This window comes from Alligator sinensis, unplaced genomic scaffold (genome assembly GCF_000455745.1).
Source record: "Alligator sinensis unplaced genomic scaffold, ASM45574v1 scaffold862_1, whole genome shotgun sequence".
Lineage (NCBI taxonomy): Eukaryota > Metazoa > Chordata > Crocodylia > Alligatoridae > Alligator > Alligator sinensis.
Genome location: NW_005842066.1, coordinates 1,459,138 through 1,483,215, shown reverse-complemented (window position 1 = coordinate 1,483,215; position 24,078 = coordinate 1,459,138). Strand labels below are relative to the sequence as shown.

The window sequence follows — 24,078 nt, the reverse complement described above, 5'->3', positions numbered from 1 at the left end:
GTAGCAAGTCTGTAGTGTCTTGGACAAAACTTGCTCTGTGGGTGACAAGCGGTTTTAGGATGGATTCAACAAAACCTAATATTTCCTCAGTTAGGGTCCCATGGTTGGATATGATAGGTCTGCCAGGGTTCCCTTGTTTGTGGATTTTAGGGAGCATGTAAAAAGTCCCCGGGGAGAAGCTAGAGGCTTTCAAGACAGCAGGGCCAGGTAGGATGCAGCCTAGGGTGCTGAAGGAATTGGTTGAAGTAATTTCAAAGTTGTTAGTTATACTGTTTGAGAACTTGTAGAGGTTGGGTGAGGTCCCAGGTGATTGGAAAAGGGCAAAATTTTTGCACGTCCTTAAGAAAGAGAAGTGTCACCAGGAACAGCCAGCATGGATGCACCAGGAGCAAGTCATGCCTGACCAGCCTGATTTTCTTCTACGATAAGGTGACAGGCTCTGTGAATGGGGGAAGAGCAGTGGATGTGTTGCACCTCAACTTCGGCAAGGCTTTTGACACTGTCTCCCACAACATTCCCGTTAAGCTAAGGAAATGCAGACTAGATGAAAGTGCTGGAAAGTGGATATTTAATGGGCCAGATCATTGTTCACGTTGCATCACAACATAGTCATCAGTGGCTCAGTGTCTAGTTGTGAGGAAGTATCAAGCAGAGTTCCATAGGGATCCATCCTGGGTCCAGCATTGTTCAACTTCTTCATTAATGATTTGGATGATGGGATTGAGTGCACACTGCAGATTTGTGGATGACAAAATTGGGTGGAGTTGTGGATGCTGGAGGGCAGGGCTGGGATGCAACACGACCTGGATAAACTGGAAAAAATCTGGATAAACTCTAAAATAGCCAGATAAGATTCAGAGTCCTGCACATGGGGTAGAATAACTGTACGCACAGATAGAGACTGGAGGATGACTGGCTAGGCCGAAGTACTGCAGAGAAGGACCTGGGGGTTACAGTAGACCACAAGCTGAATATGAGGCAACAATATGCTCTTGTTCAAAAAAAATGCTAACAGTCTACTGGGTTGTATATAAAGGAGTGTCACTTGCAATCAAGGGAAGTGATTCTTGCTCTTTATTCAGCAATGGTGAGGCTTCATCTGGAGTTCAGTGCCTAGTTTTGGGCCCCAGACTTCAAGAAGCATGTGGACAGACTAGAAAGAGTTGACTGCAGTGTGACAAAAAAGTATTAGGGGCCTGGGAAACTCCATTTAAAAAGGCTGAAAGAACTTGGCTTGTTTAGTCTGAAGAGGAGAAGACTGAGGGAGGATTTGATAACAGTCTTCAAATACCTGAAGGGTGATTACAGAGAGGATGGGAATAGGCTTTTCCCTGTAACTGTAGGGGACAGGAGTAGGAGCAATGGCCTCAAGCTGCAGCAGAGGTAATTTAGGGTGGAGGTTAGAAAGAACTTTCTGACCATTAGGGCAGTCAAGCACTGGAACTGACTACTTAGAGAAATTGTAAAATCTCCATCCTCAGAAATTTTAAAGAGTAGGTTAGATGGATACTTGGCTTGGGTGGTTTAGTCAGGGACAGTCCAGCCTTAACCAGGGAGCTAGATTTAATGACCTTGTAACATCATTTCCAGCTCTACTTTCCTAGGATTTTGAGCTGGTCATTGTGACACTGTCTCTCGATGTAGATATATCTAACAACTGAACCATTCCAGAAGTGGCTGAAGGACTCCACAATAATACCTCTTGGTATGAAGTATTATTTTGGAGCATTTTGCTTCTGGTGCTGGGCTGGGAGGGAAAGTGAGTGGATGGGGGAGGGTAGGAAAATGAGTGGATGGCCTGCCAGCTGCCCAGCTGCTATATCCCTGCTGGTATCCCTTGCTCCCAGGACCAGAGCAGGGTTTACCTACCCACCTACCCTTGGCTGCACATGGAGAGACCAGACATACAGATCTGAGATGCAGCTAGTCCTGTATTCATAACATTTGTCACAGACTGGGTCAGATTCTGTTACATTTACTCACAAAAAAGAACTATTTTGTAAAGTAAGGATACTACCTTGGCATAAATGAGGATGGCAAAAATTTCTGCATATACCTTATTTATCATACATCTGAAATAATTGATAAATATTTGCACTCAAACAAGGCCATAAAGCATTTCCAGGAATCTTCTCTGTCCAAAGTGGTCTAAGACTGTAGATCCTTCCTATCAGTGGAAGGTTGTCTTTTTGCTAGTTCTCTCTCTCTCAGAAATTCACCATTATTCAGAAAGCTCAAAAACAAAAAGTCTATGCATCACTTTTGAGCTCTAGTTTGAACACTAGGTGGTTCATAGACTTTGTTCAAGCTCTCTAAACTGGGATGAATATTACCCAGTACAAAGATTGGAATCTAGGGCAAGGGGAAATAACTTCTTCAGATTTTAAAAGTTGTGTTTTGGTTTTTTGATATAGTTTACTGCAAATGTTATATGTACTCATTTTGGCCCTATCTCCTTTGTTAATTCATAGCGATTCTGAGCTGTAAAAAGGTTTGCCTTTGAAATATTTTTGTTTTTTTGCAGCCTGGTTAAGGAAAAAGAGAAAGGATCCACCCACCATTGAGGTAAGAGATGAGTTTTATGAGTTATACATCCTATACGAATCCTCATACTATTTGTTATATTGGACCCTTCTGTACAGTCATTTTGAATAAATCATGTCCAGAAGGTATATATAGACTTCTTGGTTTTTAGAACTGTATAGTACAATACTAAGATGTCAAGGTTTAGGAACAGAAATCAAATGCCTGCTTTATTTATATGTCTCTTTGCCTTGAATTTATCTGCATTTAAGTAACATTGTGATATCAGGAAAAGTAAGCGTGGCCATTCATGACTTCCTAATTAAGTGAATTTTAAAATTGCTATTGTAAATACATTTTTTTTAAAGATCATGTTCTTTATCTGTGTTAATAGGATTTTTTTCATGGCAATTGACATTAAAATGCAGGTTTCAAATCCAGTTGCTAGCATATTCATCAGTACAGCAAAACAAATTGCATTAACATTTTACAATGCTAATGAGATGGGCTTTCTGCAGTCCTGACTCTTTTCATAAGTGGTTTCTAATGGAATAAAGCTGTGAAATATTGCTCACTCTTTCATGCTGACAAATTCACGAAGAATGGAATTTGACTGTTAAGACTTAAAAAAACAAACAAAACCACACAAAACCCCCCCAAAAAACAACACCCCCCCCCAAAAAAAACCCAACTCCTGATTTTGTGCAAAAGTGTTACTAAAACCAGTAGTTAATTTGTAGCCAAAAATATGGTTTTAATACAGAAACTTATAAAGCTCAGTTCACCTGCATGTCGGGCAGATTTCAGCTGATGTGGGTCAGGGATGCTGCTTTTCACACATCTTTTCCTCCTGGAATGGTTTGGAGTTGTGTTTTCTCCATCCTAGTTGTTGAAGCACAAGGGAAGTCTTCGGCCTGATGGAACCTATCTCTTGTCCCTGTGAAGCTTGCAGGTGTGGTACACCATGCCAGCTCTTTTCTTTCCTTTCTGAAAATATCTCTCTTATGCAACTTGGACATCAGGAATATTGAGTGCCCATCACATAAATTCTCAGAGTTGGACCGCTATGTCATTTTGGCTGTGTCAAGTCTGAAACTATGCACCTGGAAAAGTAGGTTATTTGGTTATCCATGCTCTTCTGAAGCTGGAGCTATGAAGCTTCTTGTAGCTGAGGCATGGGGGTTGTAACCGTTTCAAGACAGGGAGCAAGGAAACTGCATTTCAGGTTAGTTTGGATCATTACATTTTTAAATAGGTTATACTGTAGAAAAAATAATCCTAGGAGAATGAAAGATTATTGGAAGTAATGACACATTCAAGCCATAGTGTTACTCATACCTTCAGCTTCATGCAGCTTCTAAATAATTTTTTGAGACTTTTATAAACTAGGTATTGTACTTGCAGGGCTGTGCAGTGATCTCATCAGAGAAGAAATGATATACTAGAGGGTCTTAAAGCTATCTCTTTAATCCATAAAATAGTCCTTTTTCCTTTACATAGTACAGGCAACCCCTGCTTAATGCTGCTTCATTTAGTGCTATTTCGCTATAACACTTATTTGAAATTGATACCTGATTTCACTTAGTGCTCAGTGAGTTTCATTATAACACTTGCGGTTGCCATCTTGGGTCATCAGATACTTTCGGTTTTGCTTAATGCATGTTTCACTTAATGCTCAGTTTTTCAGGAACCAATTAAGAGTGCTAAGCATGGGTTACCTGTATAAGGGGAAACTAATAATACATATATATGGAAAGCTCTCCCAAACATTGTGAAAATAACATAACTATTTATGGCATAAACCAAATAGGTGCTGGTATAATAACTTTTCCTATGTTTATTTGGGATGATATGCATTAGGGCTGTGTGAAACGGCTATGTTTCGTTGCCATTTCAGATTCGGCCATTTCAGAGGGACAGTGATTCGTTTAGGTGTTTCAGATCACTGTTCTGTTTCAATTTGGCCGAATCTATTTCGGAGTTTCGATGCTGTTACAGTGCTGATTTGGATTGACCTGGGAGAGGCAGGCATAGCCAGGTGGCTGCAGGTTCTCCTGCAGCTCCTCTGGCTGTTCCTGCTTCTTCCCAGGCTGGGGGAGCCGCAGGAGAAGCCCCCATGGCTGCCCTGCCTGGCCCCATCCCCCAACCAGCCCAGCCTTCTGGCACTTAAAACAAAAACAAAAAACCCCCCACACACACTAGCTGCAGCAGCGGCAATCAGGGCTCATGGCGGAGCCCCCACATGCAGCATGGGGCAGTGGAGGGCACCCGCATGGTAGCTTCACCATGGTGTGGGTGCAGTCTGGCTCGGCAGGGTGCTACGTGCTGTCTGGGACCTGAGGTGGCTCCAGCGGTCACCTGGAAGCTGACACTGGTCAGCCCTAGCAGCCCCAGCTCCCAGACAGTGCGCAGCGCCCTGCTGAGCCGTGCTGTGCCCACACCATGGGGCAGCTGCCATGTGGGTGCCGGGGGAGGGGGGCAATCCCCACTGCCCCCCACTGCGCTGTGCGTGGGGGCTCTGCCATGAGCCCTCAGAGGCCCTGATAGCCACTGCTATAGCCGGTGAATGCGGGGCTTTTTGGTTTGTTTTTTTTAAAGTGCCGGGAGGCTAAGCTGGGCAGGGCAGCCATGGGGGCTTCTCCCGCAGCTCCTCCGGCTGTGCCTGCCTCTCCCCGGGTGGGGGGAGCCATGGAAGAAGCCCCCATAGCTGCCCTGCCCGGCCTCAGCCTCCCCGCACTTTAAAAGAAGGGCTACGGGGACTATTCCCAGGGGGACACCTCCGAAACATTCGAAACACCTCCAAAACAAAACAGCTGCCAAGTTTCACACAGCCCTAATATGCATAATCCACTTGTCCTGTTAATAGACTAACCTTTATACAATGATACGCCATATATTGTTGTTATATATTACATTGTTCAGTTTAATTTTTTTTCATGCATTGTGCCAGTTGGAATTGGGGTTCTAGCTACATTCATTCCTGGAAGCCTCTGTGGGTTTGTATGCTGCATTGTCCTTCCTTTTTTGACAATAATGTTGGTATGGTAACTACTCTTTGACAGCCATAGGACTGGGAAATATATGTGACTATTTCACATGAAGATTCATTATGCTTCCATGTCATTGTCTCTCTTGTACATCTTTTTTGTGGGGTTAAAGTATTTCCAAAAAAAGGATGTAGAGCCCCACGTACGTTACACTCCTGACTTAATAACATTGTATACTCACATCATGTTGTGGCACTGTATCATCACAACATGATATGAACACTGCATATCCTGAGGCACAACCTTTGGAGCTCTTCCTCTGCTTCTGTAGGAGGCAGACTTGTGCTCTGCTAAACCCCTGCCTGCTTCAGCTCTTCCCTTTCTTTTTTTTTTCCCCTTTGATTTCCTTTCCCCAGCCTATAATATCCATTGTATATTCTCTGGGGTGTTGGTTGTAGCTGTGTTAGTGTAAGGACGTAGGTAGACAAGGTTCTTTGGATAATTGTGATATCTTTTATTAGACCAACTATGTAATAACTAATGGTGTGCTATTTCGTGGGGATTTTCTTTTTTGTACTGCAACAGTTTTTCATGTGGTATCCAAGTGGCTCTTTCTAAAGCACAATCTCTCTCTGGAGGAGTGTCCTTGTTGGGTGAAAGCCCTTTTGAGATTTGGTGGCATCAGGAAGTTTGGCTGTATGTTACAACTTTCTTGGTGTGTTTAGAGTGATTGCTGGTTCTGTGCAGATATGTATGTTGGTCCATGGGTTTCTTGTATATGGTGGTTTATATTTTATCATTGTGGATATTGATCATAGTGTCTTAAAAGGAAATATTGGTGCTGGAGTATTCAAGAGATGGATGGAAGGGTGATAGTTATTGAATTTTTTATGGAAATCAATCAGAGATTGAAGGTTTTTAGTCTAAAGGATGATGATGTCATCTATATATTTTAGGTATAGCATGGGTTTGATGGTGTAGTTCTTGAGGAACTCTTCTTTCAGGTGGGCCATAAAAAGGTTGGCATATTGTGGAGCCATTTTGGTGCCCATAGCTGTGCCTATGATGTGGAGGAAGTGTTGGTTATTGAAAGTGAAGTTTTGTATGATGATGAAGTGTATAAGTTCAGCAACATGTTTAGGGTTGTACTCTGAGTTGTAATCTTGCTCTTCTAGATATGCAAGGCAGACTTGGATGCTATCCTGGTGTGAGATGTTGGTATATAACAAGTGGAGGCAATGTCTTTTGGCCGGAGTGCCGAAAACCCCCACAATGCCTACCTTGGAAGGTGCCGGAGTGCTGGCATGCCAGAAAAACAAAATGAGGGCAGGGGGTACATGGCAGGATTCCCTGCTGCTGCCCCTGCCCCCCAGCCCGGGCTCTGTGGCTCTCAGCAGCTACCCAGAACCTGGGCCAGCTGCAAATATCTGCTGCCTCTTTGCCCCAGCCCCAGCTGCCTCCCAGACCTGGCCCCAGGCTCTGGGGAGGTAGCACATACCGGCAGTGCCCCCCTTGCCACTTCTGCAAAGCAGCGTTTGGAACCTGGTGTGGCAGGGCACAGCAGGGAGTGCAGAAAGCTGCCTGCTCCCAGCTTCCCACTTCCCTGCCACACTTCCCCTGTGTGCACATGAGCAGCATGGGCAGCATGCAGGGTGGGCTGCAGTGCCCTGCTGTCTGCCCCGAGGTGCACGCGCAGTCACCACCAGCCCAGAGCTGATGCCAGAGCTGTGGAGCCCAGCACAGCTGTTTGCAGTCTGCTCGCTGCAGCTGTCCAGAGCCCAAGCTGGCTACAAACAGTTGTGCTGGGCTCCAGAGCCTGGTTACCGGCTCCACAGCCTGGTCACCAGCTCCATGCTAGGAGCAGGGGAGGGACCGGGCTTGCACTGCCTCAGGCCCCTCCCCCACCACCTGCTCCGAGGTGTGGGTGCACGCGCCTGTACAGAGCTGATGCTGGGGCTCCGGAGGCCAGCACAGGTGTTTGGAGCCTCCCGGCTGCAGCCAGCCCCAGCTCTCTGTAGCTGCTGCCCATCATGGAGCCATGGCTGCTTGCAGCAGGGCTTGCAGCCTCCCAGCCACCTGCTAGTAGCAGCCCAGGCTCTGTTGCTGGCAGCAGCTACCCAGAGCCGGGGCTGGCCGTGGCGTGCTGAGCAAAATGCCCTCACATGCCATGCTCGGCACCCTAGGAGGGTATTTCTGGGAAGGTGGTCTGTGTTTTTAAGTTTTTGTAGAAAGTCTGTTGTGTCTTGGACAAAACTTGGTCTTTGGGTGACGAGAGGTTTTAGGATAGATTTGATGAAACTTGATATTTCCTCAGTTAGGGTTCCATAGTTGGATATTATAGGTCTGCCTGGGTTCCCTTGTTTTGTGGATTCTACTTCCCCCAGTCTTACCTCTTTGCCCACCACCTCCCTGTCTCTATCATCTATCTTGCAGAACTAAATCTTTAATCTCTTTATAGTATAATTTGTTCAGCTTTAAGGACTTTGTGTACTTAAGTTTTTTTCTTTTGCCTGATTTTTTTTTTCTTTTTTTTTTTTTTTTCTGTTGGCAGTTACTTAAAACAAGACTTCATTTCCCTGGTAAATTGAGACCCAAGAATGTTGCTCATCACATTGCTCCTCATAATGGTTATGTCTAATCTGACCAATAATGTAAAGAATGCCAGTGGCTGAGAGTCTCGGGTTAGTCAAAGCAGCCCTGTGGGACACTGAGCAACAGTTGTTGCCTTTTGATTTTTATTGCAGCTTGAAATATGCCACATCTCATACTCAATTCATTTACAATTATGATTTGATAAAACACAGGTTACCTTTGCAAATTAATGCAAATCTTGTTATGTTAGATATATACTGGTCCTATGGCAATGGATTTAGACTGATTTTTGGACCTTTTACCATCTATAGATCTGGCCTCAGATATCTAAATCATTGTCTCAACAGCACAATAACATGTATACATACACACATGTACATATACACACACATACACATACGTACATATAACATTTTATTGTGCTCTTGAGGCAATATATATACACACACGCACCTTTTTTCAGAAAACAGTTGTATTGATATATTCAGCTATTATAAAGTAAATTTATACCTTTTACCAATAGAAAAAGAGGTGAATAAATAAGTATATGTTGGAACATTCTGATGTTATACAGAGTTCTCTTTCTGCACGCACGCACACACCCCCACTCCTTTCTAGACAAAGGGAAAGACAAACCCTTGTCCTGAAGAGCATATAGAATGTTTTGAAAACTAATCAGGATGCTTTAAAAGCTACAGGAGTTGTACCTTTAAATCAAGCCCTATTCTGTGGAAGTAGTTGTGGTAAATTATCACTTTGCATACGAATCAGTTCATCAGATAAATGTTCGGGCTGCTATAAATTATTTATGGATTAACAAAAGTTGTCTTTGCCTTTACCAATGGAGGACTACAGGGAAAATGATGTGTTTGTGGTAAGATTTATCTTGTAATTTTTTTCCGTCAGGAGGGTGCTGCCTATAAAAACCAGTACGATTTAAGCTATGCATGCTATCTCAGCCATAAACTCGTATCTCAGTTTTCCTGCCAGCTGAAAAATCTACTACTGACACACAGCATTTTTCAGAGTTTCATCCTACATGTTGTGTCTTGGACTTTTCAGACTTGAATTGCAAAGGGACAAAAAATAGTTATGCTTTAAAAAAAGCCTTTACTCTTGAGAGCTTCTCCTCCTGTTACCCTGTTAGGCTCTTGTTTCCACAGTGTCAATAAACAGGAATGACCAAAAGCTGAAAATTTAGACACTGAAGCACCCATAGGAACCAGGGGGGCAGCCCTCAGTGGTTTGTGCCATTTCCTGCATCCTAGATTTATTTTCTTTTTGACACTTGTTGGCAAGGAACTCCCAAGACCTCTCAGCAGTTTGGTGGTCACTCAGGCTTTCAGTGTTATTCTCGAGCTTCACAGCATTCTACATCCCCTGTATCTTTTCTGGGTCATATTTGATGCCAGTTGTTTCAGATATCCTCAGGAGGGTTTGATTGTATGTCTGTTCCAGTAGAGCATCTATATGTATTTATATGATTGGTGTACTGACAGCCTGATCAATTTTTCCTTCACCTACATAATGGGTGCTTCACTGAGACATTGAGAGTCTCCTGTTCCTCATCTTCATTGTCAAAGTTAGGCTTGGACATCTTTTATCATAGGAGCAATGGACTTTTAGCTTATATATTCCAGTCTAGAGCATTTGCCGGGGGAAAAATGAGCTAGATAAAGGATATAAAAGCCAAAAAAAGGAGATGGGTGCCTAACAAGTTTTCAAAAGTGCCTAGATGTTCTTGAGTTCAATGGGGGTTAGGCTTATGGGTGCTGCTTTTGAAAATACTGCTATGTGTTTGCATCTGGAGGTGGCTAAATACCTTGTGTCTGTATATTTTTTCCTGGGAGCTGAGCACATTTAACCTTCACTCATAGAACATTGTCATCTCCTATTTTGTTCTCATCTTCAAGGACCTGTTGTCTTCTCAGTCATAAGTTTCAGGATGGAGAACAGAAGATGACACAAACTTCTAAAAATGTCCCCTACCCTACCATACTGCAGCTATTTTTGCAGACAGGATTGTTGAATGCATCAATTGCTGGGTCAAAGATTATGATTAGCTTGGGTGCAAGGTCTGCCCTTATGCCATTTAGTGCTGAAAGGAGCATCTCTTGGAAGTGCTTTTGACTTCTGATGCAGCTGTTAAGTTGGACTTGCAGTCCATAAAATCTCATGATTCAAGCTTCCGTGCTGGCCATTGGAAGGGCACTTTATCAGCTGAAGTCCAGCAAAAGGATGCTTTGATTTTGCATAATCACTTTTGTTCATTGCTCCTGTTGAAGCATCCTGCAATACCTGAATTATTTGTGGATAATGGCTATATTTTATGCAACATTTACCTGAATTATTTGTGGATAATGGCTATATTACATGCAACATCCCAGCCTCTGTAGCAAGAAAAGAATAGATGGTAATGCTGAAAATATCAACATACTATTTTGTATACAAAAGTAGTGCACCCTCTTTGAATATACTATGTTTTTAGTTCTGGGTACCACACCTTAAAAGGTATATAGGAGAAAGAGAGAAGAGCAGTAAAAAGCAACAGAGTGAGTAGAAATACAGACAGAATCTCACATTAGGAGAGCACAGGATTATATTGTTTGAAAGGAGGAAAAAATAGAGCATATGATAGAAGTATATAAAATAAATTATAATAAAGAAGTTCAGTTGAGTATTTGTTTTTAGTTTTTTAATAAAACAAATAAGAGGATGCCCAACAGCATTGAAAAGTACTAAATTTAAACTGATGATAAAAACTTCTAACTCACAGATGCATTTGACCATGAGAACAAAGCAAAGAAAGCTCCTGACTAGTAGAAGAGAAATAGAACTGAATTATCGTTTTTGCTTGTTAGAAAATGAAATGAACCAGGCAAGATTAGACAATGGCCTGGCACAGAAGAGAAAAACAGCCAATCCAAAGAGAGGGGAAGAGAGTGGAGTTAATTGGTGACCAGAACCCTAACAGCATAGTGGAGGGCTTGAGGGAGAACAAAAGGTAAAATGATTTGAAAACAGAAGGAAAAGTGAAAGGAAAATGATAGCTAAGGGAGTAGTGCTGTTAGGAAGGTTTTGGGATGTTTGATCACTGGCAAACTTTTATGTAGAGAGGATTTTCTCCATATATTGACTTCAGTTGAGGAAGTGGGGAAACCAGACTTCTGTGATCAAGGTTAACGTGATTGATAAGAGATTTAAACTAAGTAATTCGGGGAGAAGGTTGAGAGAAACCCAGTAACGTTCACCACAGGAATAAACATACAACAGGAGGGATGCTAGGTAAGTGAGGAAGAGGCTAGAGGATGATGCACTGATGATTGGAACTGTGAAAAAAAAAAATAGTAGCAACATCAGTGAAAATAAGTGAGTAAGTATTTCTGTCAGCAAGTTAGCTACACCTATTCCAATTTGTAATTTGAATGGAAATGTAAAATTGTATCCAATTGGGAATTTGGATAAGATCACCTGAAACAACTGAAATGTTTGCACCCCAATGCAGGTAGTGTTGGCTATAAAACAAAAGAACTGGTACCTGTGTGTGAGACGTGAAACTGGGTATTATAAGAATAATATAACATGGTGGAATAGTTGCCGTGACTGGAATACTGGTATTGAAAGCTGTAATTTTTTTAGGAAAGATAAGGATAAAAATTTTGGAGTGGCATTGTGCGTCAGAGGTGGTTGGTCAGAATGAATTGTGATGATATGGACAAAATTGGATCTGTTTTGGAGGAACTTACACTAGGAAGGGATGGTTAGAAACAGCATTGTCAATTGTCTGTAAATTTAGGAACAGTCCATTTGAAGAAAAAAAAAAAGCTAAAATAAAAACCAATTAAGAAACTGTGAGCTTATGTGAAGATCCATTGTTGGGATGTGACTGGTGGTGACGGACAGATACAAGTGTTGATGACAGACAGAGCAGAGCAGCACTATGTCCTCAGTGGATCATCCTCTGTAGCCTCTGAGCAGGAGCACAGCTCTCCTGTAGGTAGCTCTTCATTAGGACTTTGTTGCACACAAGAGTTTCCATCACCCCCTCCGCCAGCCTAGTGTTGCCCGCCTGTAACAGCTGCTTGCCTGTACTTGAGGGCTGTACCCTCAGTCACTACTACCCTTAGAGGAACCCATTACTTGACAGCTTGTGCTCTCCTTTGCCTGGGAAGGGGCAGGCTGTCAATAGCCAAGGGTTTTAATTGCCTCTTGTGCAGCCCAAGTTGGCTGAATAGGGGGTGATTTAAAACTGGAAGCATGGGGAAGTGGGGTTTGGGAGAGCCTCCCCAACCCTGGCTTCCTGGTTTTTAAATCATAAGGTGTGGCTGGGCAGCATGTACAGGCCTGTGGATTTTAAATGCTGCGAACCAAGGCATGAGTAAGGGGGCAGCGTTTATAGCTAGATTGACCGTATGTCCCATATTGGCCAGGACAGTCCTGGTTTTCAGAGCCTGTCTCAGCATCCCGGCCATTGGAGAAAATTAAAACAAAAGTCCTGGATTTGCAGGAACCCACCTGCACGTGTGGCTGGATTCAGGAGCTGGGCATATACAGACAGGTTCACACCAGTCCAGGACTTCTGCTTCTGTTTTCTCCAGGGAGCCCAGCCAATGAGCTGCTTCCTAGTCCAGCTGCAAGCTTCCACAGTAGTTGGGGAGCTGCAGGCTTGGAGAGTGTGTGTGGGGGTTGGGGTGGGGTTGGGCCTGTGCGTGTCTATGTGTGCATGCATGCCATGCTGTCCTAGATGGCCCTGCTCCTGGGAGCCGTGGAGACAGGGCTGTGTGTATGTGCGCACATGTGTGTATGGGAGTTGGGATTGTGCCACACTACCCCACTCCTGGGAGCTGCAGGGTTGGGGCGTGTGCGTGCAGGTGTGTGTATGCATGTGTGGTGGTACCCCACCAGCACCTCCTGCTCCCATCCCATATTTCCTTACCCCTATCCTGAATTTCCCTCAAATTATTATGGTCACCCTATTTATATATAGCCCAGGGACCAGGAACTTGGGCAGGAATAGCTTCCCTAGTCCTGGTTTCTGGCCCCTGGGATTTTGTAATCCCCATTCCTACCACCCAGTTTAGTCATGGGTGGGGCAAGTGGAAGCTGGCAGGGACCAGAAATCAGACTTTGGGGCAACCTCCCCATCCTTGTTCCTCGTCCTGTGGGCTTTGTTATCCCCATGTGTGCTGCTGAGTGGTAGGAGCAGCATTTGAAGCCCAGGAGTCGGAACCAGAGCAGGGAGGGGACGGACACGTGTTCTCCTGGCCCCAGAACCCTCCCAGATCTCTAGAGGGGCTTCAGCCCAGGGTACCCGCACTCCTCTGGGTTGATCCAGAGAAGTGCACAGGGCAGGGACTCTTCTCCTGCAGCAGGATCCCTCCCAGGGCTCTTCTCCCAGCACATATGTAACATCTCTACACTGCCTTAGAAATTGACAGAGAACTCTATAAGATCACAGGAGAATTGAATAATAGTGGAAAATTTGTAATTAGGTGAGTCTTTAAAGTGTCCAGTTTAGAAATGGTAACAGTAACAGTAGAGCAGAGATATTTTTCATGAGATATTTAATCAAGTATAGCCCAGGTTTCACGTCTCACACACAGGTACCAGTTCTTTTGTTTTATAGCCAACAACCCTGTAACAACCCTGCCTCAGTTTTCAGTAAGGAAGAAAATGTAAAGGAGAATGAGAATATAGTAACAGAAATTACCATATTTGAGGTGCGGGCTCATTGTGGCAAACTTGGAAGACCCAGAAAATTTCCATCTCAGAATATTGAATGAACTTGAATATGAAATAGCAACTCTGTAGCATGGATCTTCAAAGAATCTATCAATGCTGAGATTCTCTTGTGCTTGGGGAATAGCAAGCAAAGCGCTTACAGACCTGTATGTTTCACTTGAGTGTGTGAAAGGTTTTAGAATATATGTTAAAAAAAAATCATCAAATATATGAATATAAACAGAAAACAGGACAAAACGCATCACGATTTATTTTCTCAGAAAAATCATGGCAGACCAATCTAAAATCCTTCTGTGACAGGATACCTGATTTCTTAGGTTGGGACAATGAAGTGAATCTAGTCTAGTCAGATTTAAGCAAAGGACTTAACACTGAGCTTTATAGGAAATTATTAAATAAGTAAGAGAAGATGAGGGTTAATACCATAAACATAAGGCAGATAAGGAGAGATTAAAAAGGAGACTACAGTGAGTTATGTTGAAGGGGCGTTTTCAGGTTGAAGACCAGCTACTAGTTGTCACAACCCAAAAGGTGTGATTTTTATTTGTGTGCGCTTCGGCACTGCTAAATTGTCCCCGCTAAATTGCAAGCTTCCTCGCATGGTGGAGTTTTCTGCTGCAAAAGAGAATCCCGGTGCAAGGGAGAATTTCCCGCCGATTTGAAGCTTTTTTTGCAGGGTGCATTTCTTTGTTGTAGCACAGAAATGCTCGTTGCAAAGAGTTCCTGCCATTTGTATGTAGATTTGGGTCCCATTATTGGCCAGTTCTAAATTATTCACACGTGGCGGCTAGTGATTGGCTTGCTAGCCGTATAAGAGGCTTGAGTGGTTTGCGCCCAAGTTGGAGGACTCCACGAACAAGGGAGGAGGAGACTTCACGCTGTGTGAAGATCTCTAAGCGCTGCGGATCCTCACGGACCCAGTGCATTTGAAGCAGGCTATGGAGATCTGATCAATCTCTAGCCTCTCCCCGTCGCCGATAGAATTCCTAGACGTACCCCACCCGCGCGCAAAAGAACTGGACCCACGGAGCCTAGCAAACTTCGTGTGAGTTGGTTCAGAGCTCTTCCGGACGAGTACTTTCTTCGGCTGACGCGACGGGCTCGCGTGTTCAGAGCCTTCAGCCAGATTGGGCTAGAGTTCACGAGTCTAGAACTCTTGTCCGCCTCTTTCCTTTTTCTTCTCTGTAACTGCAACTGAAGCAAGCTTCCCAGCCTACACCACTGCCATCTCGGTGTAAGTAAACAATCTTTTAAACTACCGATACGCGTCTGTGCCTAATTCCAGAGCGAAAGCCACCCCTCTCCGCCCCCGCGTGCCCGGGCTGCTGGCCACAGCCCGCATGCAGCGCGAAAAAGGGCTCGGGGCACGCCTGGCCCGCACACTAGTGATGGTCCTCTGAGAGTGATCTTGGAACTCACCATGTTTAATACTTTCATTAATGACCTTGGGGTGAAAAATAAAAATGTGCCTATGAAATGTATAGATACAGTAAAATCCCTGTTATCCAGCATTTGAGTAACTGGAACATTCTAATTAACCGGAATATCGGGCCAGCCAGCCAGCCAGCCAGCCAGGTGCGGGGGGGGAGCTCACATGCAGCCACCACCACCCTGTGCTCTAGCCGCGCCGCATGCAGCTGCCAATACCTCCCGACACCTCCCCCCCCGGACGCACACCCATGGCCCGCTCCACTGCCGGCCGAAAACCACTGGCCTCAGGTAACTGGCATTTTTAGATACCCAGCACCCCACATTCCCCACTCGTGCCAGATAACAGGGATTTTTCTGTAACAATAAACTGGAGGGGTACTGCTAATTTGGAGGAGGAAAGGATTACAGTATACAAGAAGAATTAGGTAACTTTGTGGAGTGAAGCAATGGAAATGGTATGAAGTGTAATTCTGTGATGTGCAGAAGCAAGCGTTAGGAACTAAACTTTTGTTTATAGGACTGGGCTTATAGGCTACAGGCACAGGAAAGGGAGGGTTTGATCAGTTGTAATATGACCATGAGCTAGCAGTGTGATGTGGCCATGAAAAAGGCTAGTATGCTTTAGGATGAAGATGTTTTTAGTTGGAGACTGAAGTATCACAAGGTAGTAAGTAGTAAAATCTTGTTTAGAATATATGTCTCATCATTTGTGTTTAAAATAGATTAAACAGGAACAGGCACAGAGAAGATCAACTAGGATAATTAAGGAATAGTAAAACTATTTTTAGCAGATTAAAAAAGCTTGGTTTGTTTTAATTTAGCAGAATGAAGGTTGAGAGGTGATTCAAGTACATTTTATAAATATATTCACAGGGTGAATATCAGAGAGCTATTTCAATTTTGAGTACAGTATTGGCACAATAGGAGAGGTTGGTATTGGAGAGGCCAAAGGAAAATAAGAAGTGGCAGCATGTGGCTACTCAAAGAAGGGAAGGTCTGTAGAATTTAGGAGGAACAGATTGACATCAGTCACTGCTTTCAAGCATTCTGGTGGAACAGCTGAAGGAAAGGCAGAGGAGAGGACATTTGCAGCTATAATGCAAAGGATTTTGCAGTCTAAAGAGCAGGAAGTGCAGGACCCCAGTGATACGACCTGTAGGACCACTGCACCAAGGAGTAAGAGAAGAGTGGTAGTGGTTGGTGACTTCCTTCTGAAGGGGACAAGGGCACCAATTTGTCATCTGGATTTAGGGTCCCAGGAGGTGGTGCTGTCTGGCTGGAGCTCATCCATCCTTCAGACCAGTACCCTTTCCTGCTTGTCCATGTAGGCACTAAAGATACCCCCAGGAATATCACTGGGCATATCAGAGTTAACCATGAGGCTCTTGGCTGGAGGGTTAAAGAGTATGGAGCACAAGTGGTGTTCCCATTGATCCTTCCTGGGGAAGGCAGGAGCCAAGGCAGGGATCACTGTATATTAGAAGTCAACACGTGGTTGAGATGGCGATGCTGATGTGAAGCCTTTGATAATGGACAGATGTTCTGGGGAGGACTGCTTTCAAGAGGTGGGATCTCTGATACTGACTGCCAGCATGGCTTCATCACAGGCAGGTCTTGTCTGACCAACTTCATTTCTTTCTATGATCAGGTGACTTGTCACCTGGATGAGAGAATAGTGGTTGACATCATATACCTCAACTTCCAGAAAGCCTTTGACCTGGTATCCCACGAGGTACTGATCAGAAAACTGGAAGATGATCAGGCTCAACTGTGGGACTGTCAAGTGGGTTCAGAACTGGTTGCGAAGTAGGACACAGGGAATCCAAATGAATGGATCGGTGTCATCCTGGTAAGATGTGGGCAGCGGCGTACCCCAGGGTTCAGCGCTTGGCCCAGTGCTGTTCAATATCTTCATCAACGGCCTGGATAAGGGGGTGAAAAGCCCATTGGCCAAGTTCGTGGACAACACCAGGATACGGGGTTGTGCGGACACACCCGCAGATAGGCTGCAGATACAAACAGGCCTAGATAGGCTGGCATGTTGGGCAGAACAGAACCAGATGAGGTTCAACATCAAGAAATGCAAAGTGCTGCATCTGAGAAGGAAGAACCCCCAGCACACCTATAGGCTGGGCATCGCTAACCTGACCAGCACTACAAATGAAAGGGATCTGGGGGGTTGTGGTAAACACACGCAGCAAACTTTAGGTCAGGTCAGCAGAAGCTTGGTTTATTAGAGAATGCATTCTGGGCAGACTCATACACAATTGGAGAATTGTGAAGAGGTCTGACCCCGTACAACAGGTGAGGCGAGTTCATATAGAAAATATGACATCATAAGCATAGCAACGACAGATACCAATCAGCATTTGCCATGACTTTGTTAGTAATGCGCATGTCTTCTATTTTACCTTTGTTAGCAGATTTTAAGGGTTTCTCATCTAACTTGTAACCTTAGGGGTCACTTCCCATTTTGGGCTGACTCAGCAGGCTGGTTTGTGGTTACTTTTGTGCTAAGTTTTTGTTTTTTACTAGACTAGGACAGGATGGTCCCAGTCTGTGTTAGTCTGGCAGTTTTGGGTCATGTCCTTTTGACTTCCCCATAGCCTAAGCTGAATACATGATTTGCACCCTTACACATAATGGAGATTCAACTCCATTTTTCTCTTCTTCCACAGGGGGTAATAATAGACCCCAGCATGAATATGAGCCGGCAATGTGATGCAGTTGCTGGTAGGGCCAGTAAAACTCTTGCATGCATCAATCGATGCATCTCCAGTAAATCCAAAGAAGTGATTCTCCCACTTTACTCAACATTGGTGTGCCCGCAGCTGGAGTATTTTATCCAGTTCTGGGCGCTGCACTTCAACAAGGACATGCTAAAGCTTGAGAAGGTCCAGAGAAGGGACACCTGCATGATCAGGGACTTGCATGGCAAGCCATATGAGAAGAGGCTGAAGGATAGTTTTAGGCTGAACATTAGGAATAACTTCTTTACAGCTAGGGTGTCCAGACTATGGAACAAGCTCCCCCCCAGAGGTGGGGTAATCATCTACCTTAGAGGTCTTCAAGAGAAGACTGAACGGTCACCTGGCTGAGGTTGTCTGACCCCAGATGTCTTTCCTGCTCATGCAGGGGGCTGGACCCAATGATCCTTTGGGGTCCCTTGAAGTCCTATGATTCTATGATCCATCTGCCCTTTGGGCTTTAAATTGGGTCCCAGCAACAGTGCAAACAATCCAGAGGGGAAGGGACTGAACAAAGTAACTCAGCTCTAGAAAAGGGCCAGAGAGTCACAGGACAGCAACAACCAGTGCAAAAGGGAACTGAGTAGGTTGAAATGCAAACTACATCCAATGTATGTGTGTATATATATATATATATGCAAGACATATGAGGAATAAACAAGATGAGCTGTGTACTGCAGCCTGTGAAAAGACCTATGACCTGATTGGTATCACAAATACCTGGTGGGACAGCTCTTATGACTGGAACATCAATATTAAGGATTACCCTTTGTTTCAGAAGGACAGAGTTTGAAGAAAAGCTGGTGGTGTTGCCTTGTATGTCACAAACATTTCTTCCCTGGTTCAGAAGGAAGGACATAGAGGAGGATGCATTCAGGTAAAGATGAAAAGTAAAAGATGCAGCACCAATATAATGATAGGGATTATTTATAGGCCACCAAATCAGGAAGAGGAGGTGACCTACTCTTCAAGAAGGTGACAAATCTATCCAAAAGTATGGGATGGTACTGATGGGAGACTTTGTTACCTAACCTTAGTGTTAAAAACTCAGGTGGTGGCACTGAAGTCATGAAAATGGCTTGAACAAGAATAGTCCATTCTTTGAAAAGAGTGTTTGAGTACAGCAATTCAGTTTTAAGCATAAAACAAAGAAACAACAGAAAACTCAGCTTAAATCAAGACGCAACAAAAGACAGAAACAACAGAAAACTGCCTAAGTTAAGACACAACAGAAACTTTGCATAGGTATTATGTAGTCCCAAGGACAGAGTGTTTCCCTGGTTGTTCAGAAGTTTTCTGGGGTCCGGTTCTTCAGGTGCGGGTGGTGTTTCCAAAGGTCTTATTTCTGCTTCTACTTTTATGGGTGATCCGCATCTCCTTTTCCCCCTTGGTTGCCTTAACAATGGCATTTCTTTCACGTCTTTGCTCCTCTCACATTTTTCACGTGTTTTCCCCTCTTAGGTTATTTGTTGGCTCATTAGTGTCCCTAGTTTTCAGAGTTTTTATCATGTTTATGGTCTGGGTGCCTACTGCCACTTAAGCAAGCCAGCCTCCTCCCTGCATGGGCTGTTACAACTGTTACAACTTGGCGATGTATTTGCCAACAGTTGCAATTACACATGGCCGGATAGTGCTCTTTGTGTCCATGCTGGATCAAGAGTACCAGCCCAGTCAGGCAGTCCAGCCCATCAGGCAAAAAGTCTGGTCACTACTGAATTAGGGCATTCTTCGTGTCCTGACCAATAGGGAAGAACTGATGGAGGAGATGAAGGTGATGGGCACCTTGATTGAAATTATCATGATATGAAGCTTGCAATGAAGATTTTTTCTAATTATTTGAGTTGGTCTAATAAAAGTTATCAGATTTACCCAAAAAACCTTGTCTACCTTATACCAACATGGCTACCACCTGCACCCCTAAATCATAATAGGATAGAATTCCTGATCCTTAGCTAGGGAAAGCATGAGGTCAGCATAATTGGGACACTAGATTTAAAAAAAAAAATTTCTCCTGACTTGAGGAGTTAATAGACATGGTGTCATGGGAAGGCAGATTGAAGGATAAAGGCACCCAGGAAGGCTGGAAGCACCTAAATGGCACAGTATTAGAGGCCCAACAAGAAACTGTTCCAAAATACAGAAGCACAAGAAAAATGGCAAAAAACCAATGTGGCTGCACAGTGAGCTTCTAGGATGCCTCTAATACAAAAGGAAAGCATACAGGAAATAGAAAAATGGGTAGGTCACCAAGGAAGCATACCAGGAAATAGCAAGAACCTGCAAGAACAACATCAGGAAGGCAAAGATAAAGAATTAGCTGTACCTGTTGAGGGAAATGAAAGATGACAAGAAGAGTTTCTGTAAATGTTGGCCAGAAAAGAAAGACTAAGGAAACTATGGGTCCACTCTTGACTAACCAGGTGAAACTAAACAAAAGCTGCAAAGAAGCTGGAGCTACTCAATAGCTACTTTGCCTCAGTCTTCACAAAAAAAAAAAAAGCATCAGTCAGACACTTAATAAAGATTATTTGGACAAGGAAGGAGACCAGCTGAGGGAGGAGATAACAAAGAGAGAATCAGCTGACTTGATATCTGATGGGTCTGAATTAAATCAAGTCAGCAGGGCCTGATGAACTTCATCCTGGGGTACCCCTCTTTAAAAAAGGCAAAAAGGAGGGCCCAGGGAGCTACAGACTGGTTAGCTTCACCTCAGTACCCAGGAAATTACTAAAGCATATTCTAAGGAAGGCCATTTCCAAGTATCATGAACAGCCAGTATGGATTTATGTAAAATAAATCATGTAAAAAAAAAACAAACTTGTATTGTGTTTTTTAACGTAACTACTTGGGTGGATGAAGGGAATGCAGTGGGTGTAGTGTATCTGGACTTCAGCAAGGCTTTTGATAAGGTCCTGCATGACCTTCTCATAAACAAATGTGAGCTGGACAAAACTACCATAAGGTGGGTAGACAGCTGGCTCAATGGCTGCAGGTAAATGGATCCATGTCAGAATGCCAGGAGGTTTTGAGTGGAATCCCACAGGGGTATGTTCTGGGCCAGGTGCTGTTCAATGTGTTATTAAGTGTTTGGATGCTGGTACTGAGAGCTTCTTGAGCAAGTTTGCAGATGAGACAAAACTAGGAAGTATTGTAAACACATTGCAAGATGGGAATACCATTTAGAAAGATCTTAACAGATTGGAAAGCTGTGCTGAAGCTAATGGGATTCCATTCAGTGCTGACAAAGCAAGGAGCTACATCTTGGGAAAGATAATCCAAAATATAAATACAAAATATGTGACATCTGGCTGGATGACAGCACTAAAGAGAAGCGTATGGGAGTTTTGGTAGATCACAGCCTCAATATGAACCTGTAGTGTGATACAGCTGCATGAAAGGTTAATGCATGTAGATGCAAACACGGGAGGTGATAGTGCCTCTCTACTTAGCATTGTTTAGGCCTCGTCTAGAGTACTGTGTACAGTTTTGGGTTCCACATTCTAAGTTAGAGAGTGTCCAGGGGCAGGCAGCAAAGATAAAGGTCTTGGAAGGCAAGTCATATGAGGAGAGGCTGAAGGAGATAAGTATGTTCAGCTTGCAGAAAAGATGCTTAAGAGGGGACATGATAGAAGTCTTCAAATACTTGAAGGGTGGCTGCTGTAAAGAAGAGGAAAAACACCTTTGCTGTCTTGCTATAGAAAGTTTGACACAAACCAGTGACTTGAAGTTGCAGCAGAGTAGGTATAAATTGGATATCAGGGAAAAACTTCTTCACTATTAGAACAGTGAGGTAATGAAACAGATTGCTTAGGGAGGTTGTGGACTCTCCATCAGTGGAGGTGTTCAAGAAGAGGTTGAATAAGCATTGGTCAGGGATGATGGAGGTATAGATATGCCTGTATTCTACTATGGGTATTTCCTGTGCTTCTGAGCTTTGCTGGTTGCTGCATGGGGCTGGGAGGGAATTAAGCCTCGCTTCCCAGCTGCTACGTGTCAGGGGTTTTTTGTTTGTTTTTTTTAAGCCTTCCTCAGAAGCATTGAGTATTGGCTGCAGTTCAGTCTGGGGATTTTGGCTGAGGTGTGTCAGAGGTTCCTAGCTAGAGGGTCTTCTCCCTCCTCTTAGGCTCAAACCAGTCGCCATATTTGAGGTCAGGAGGGAATGATCAGATTGGTACAGATTGTAGGGGGCTTTGCCTTTTTTTTTTTTAGTGGAGGGGTGTGGGTGGCCTCCCTGGGCTCTTTTGAGCATATATTAATAACCTTTACATAAGCAAGATTTTGGCCATTGTGGTCCTCCTGTTTTACCTGTGGCAGGTTAGGGTGTTATGTTTTGTGTCATTTCCAGGTTGACTGTGTAGTTTGTCTAATAGGTTAGACAAGATTTTGAATAGGATGATTTGAATAGGGATGATTCTGCCTCAGGCAGGGGGTTGGAATAGAGTACCCATAGAGGTTCCTTCCATCCCTACTTCTCTATGACACAAGATAATATGGCTACACACACATTAACTGATTACAAACAAATTTAGACTGGAAATTAGAAAAAAAAAAATCTAATGGTAAAAGAATAGGGATTTTAAAATCATCTTATACAGGTAGAGCAGAAAGAGACCTGAATAACTTTCAGAATGGGGCTCAAAATAAGTGTGGAATGCATACTGTGAAAGGATAGCTGTGTTCTCAGAAATTATCAGCATGTCTTATGATGTAGATTCAAGTATTTGGTGTCTCCATGGAGAGTTGAAAGGAAACTTAATTTTCATATGCAAGTGGGTCTTATTTGCATGCTTCAGGGCTTCTCAGGCAAGGAAGAAATTTGTTTATTTAACTTTTGCAGGGTTTTTTTCCCCCCGTCTTGCCTTGCAGTAGGGGTGCAGTGTTGTAGTGTGGTGAACCAGAAAGTACTGTCTGAGGAAGGGCACTTTGTGCCCAAAATCTTGCTAACATCTCTCCGAACTGTACAGTTGACCAATAAAAGATATCACTAAAATACCCCTGCTTCTCTGGAGTTTTTGGATTTTGGCCGAGCTAGTGGTAGGAGTTTGGCTAGAATGCATTAGTGTTTATGATGGTGCTCAGAAACTACTCAGGTAGCTGGCTAGAGCAGTGGTTGTCAACCAGGGGTACACTTACCCCTAGGGGTACTTAAAAGGGTCGTAGCGGGTATGTAGAACTCTGCGTACATGCCCGCAGGTGCAGCACAGCATTTGAGTGGCCAGGAGCACAGCCCGACCACATGGAGAGCAGCTGGGTCTGGCTGGTAAGTTTGTTGTGGGGGGAGGGAGTGGGGCAGGGGCTGTCCAGCTGGGGCAGGGGGGCACAGTGACTCCTGCTGCTGTGTGCAACCCAGGAGGGCTGTGTGGGGGGAGGGGGTGTGCCCCCAGATCTGTATGCGGGGCAGGGCAAGCTGAGCTGTGCTTGGGATGGATGATGGCTGCGCTGGGAGGTGGGTTGTGGGGGGACTACAGCGAATTTGAGGGAATCTTGGCGGGACCAGAGAGTGCTGCTCAGAGCTGGGAACAGCCCAGTGGGGCTGGGAGGAGCCCCTGGGCGGGTGGGGGAGCTGCCCCATCCCATGGCCCCACCTAGTCTGCCCTGAGCACAAAGCCCGGGCCTTGTCTCTGGGTGGGTGGCAGAGCCTGCTTGGGCACAGCCCAATTCACACCCAGGCCCTGCTGTCCTGAGTTGCACACACCTTGCAGGGCTGGAGGGGAAGAAACAGCGGGGGGACCTGTAGCAAAGGCCAGGGGGGCTCAGGGTCAGCTCCTGTCTGCCCACTCCAGTCCTGGAGGGTCCCACAGCTGCAGGCAGAGCGTGTGGCAGAGCCAGGAGTGGTGGGAGCGGAGACTCCACCTTGGCCCGAGCAGGGCCTGGGGCTGTGGCTCCAGCCACATCTAGCCAGGGCACAGGCAGGCACTGCCTCTATGCAGCGCTCCCCCTACCAGGCTCCGGTCTCAATTTCCCCCCGCGTTCAGTGCCGGTGGCAGAGCCTGCCTGGCCATAGCCCCCACTCCCTCCCTCACCGCGGGGCCTATGAGAGGGGGACTACGGGCAGC

The 24,078-nt window shown here is 44.6% G+C and overlaps 1 protein-coding gene across 1 annotated transcript in view; it reads left to right on the top strand.

Moving 5' to 3' along the window:
• Nucleotides 1-24,078, top strand: part of NDUFAF2 (NADH:ubiquinone oxidoreductase complex assembly factor 2) — a 138,651-nt gene that overhangs the window by 90,734 nt on the left and 23,839 nt on the right. The window contains exon 3 of the mRNA XM_025204028.1: nucleotides 2,525-2,565. Coding sequence (XP_025059813.1) covers nucleotides 2,525-2,565 — 41 coding nt within the window. The remainder of the gene's footprint in view (nucleotides 1-2,524; nucleotides 2,566-24,078) is intronic.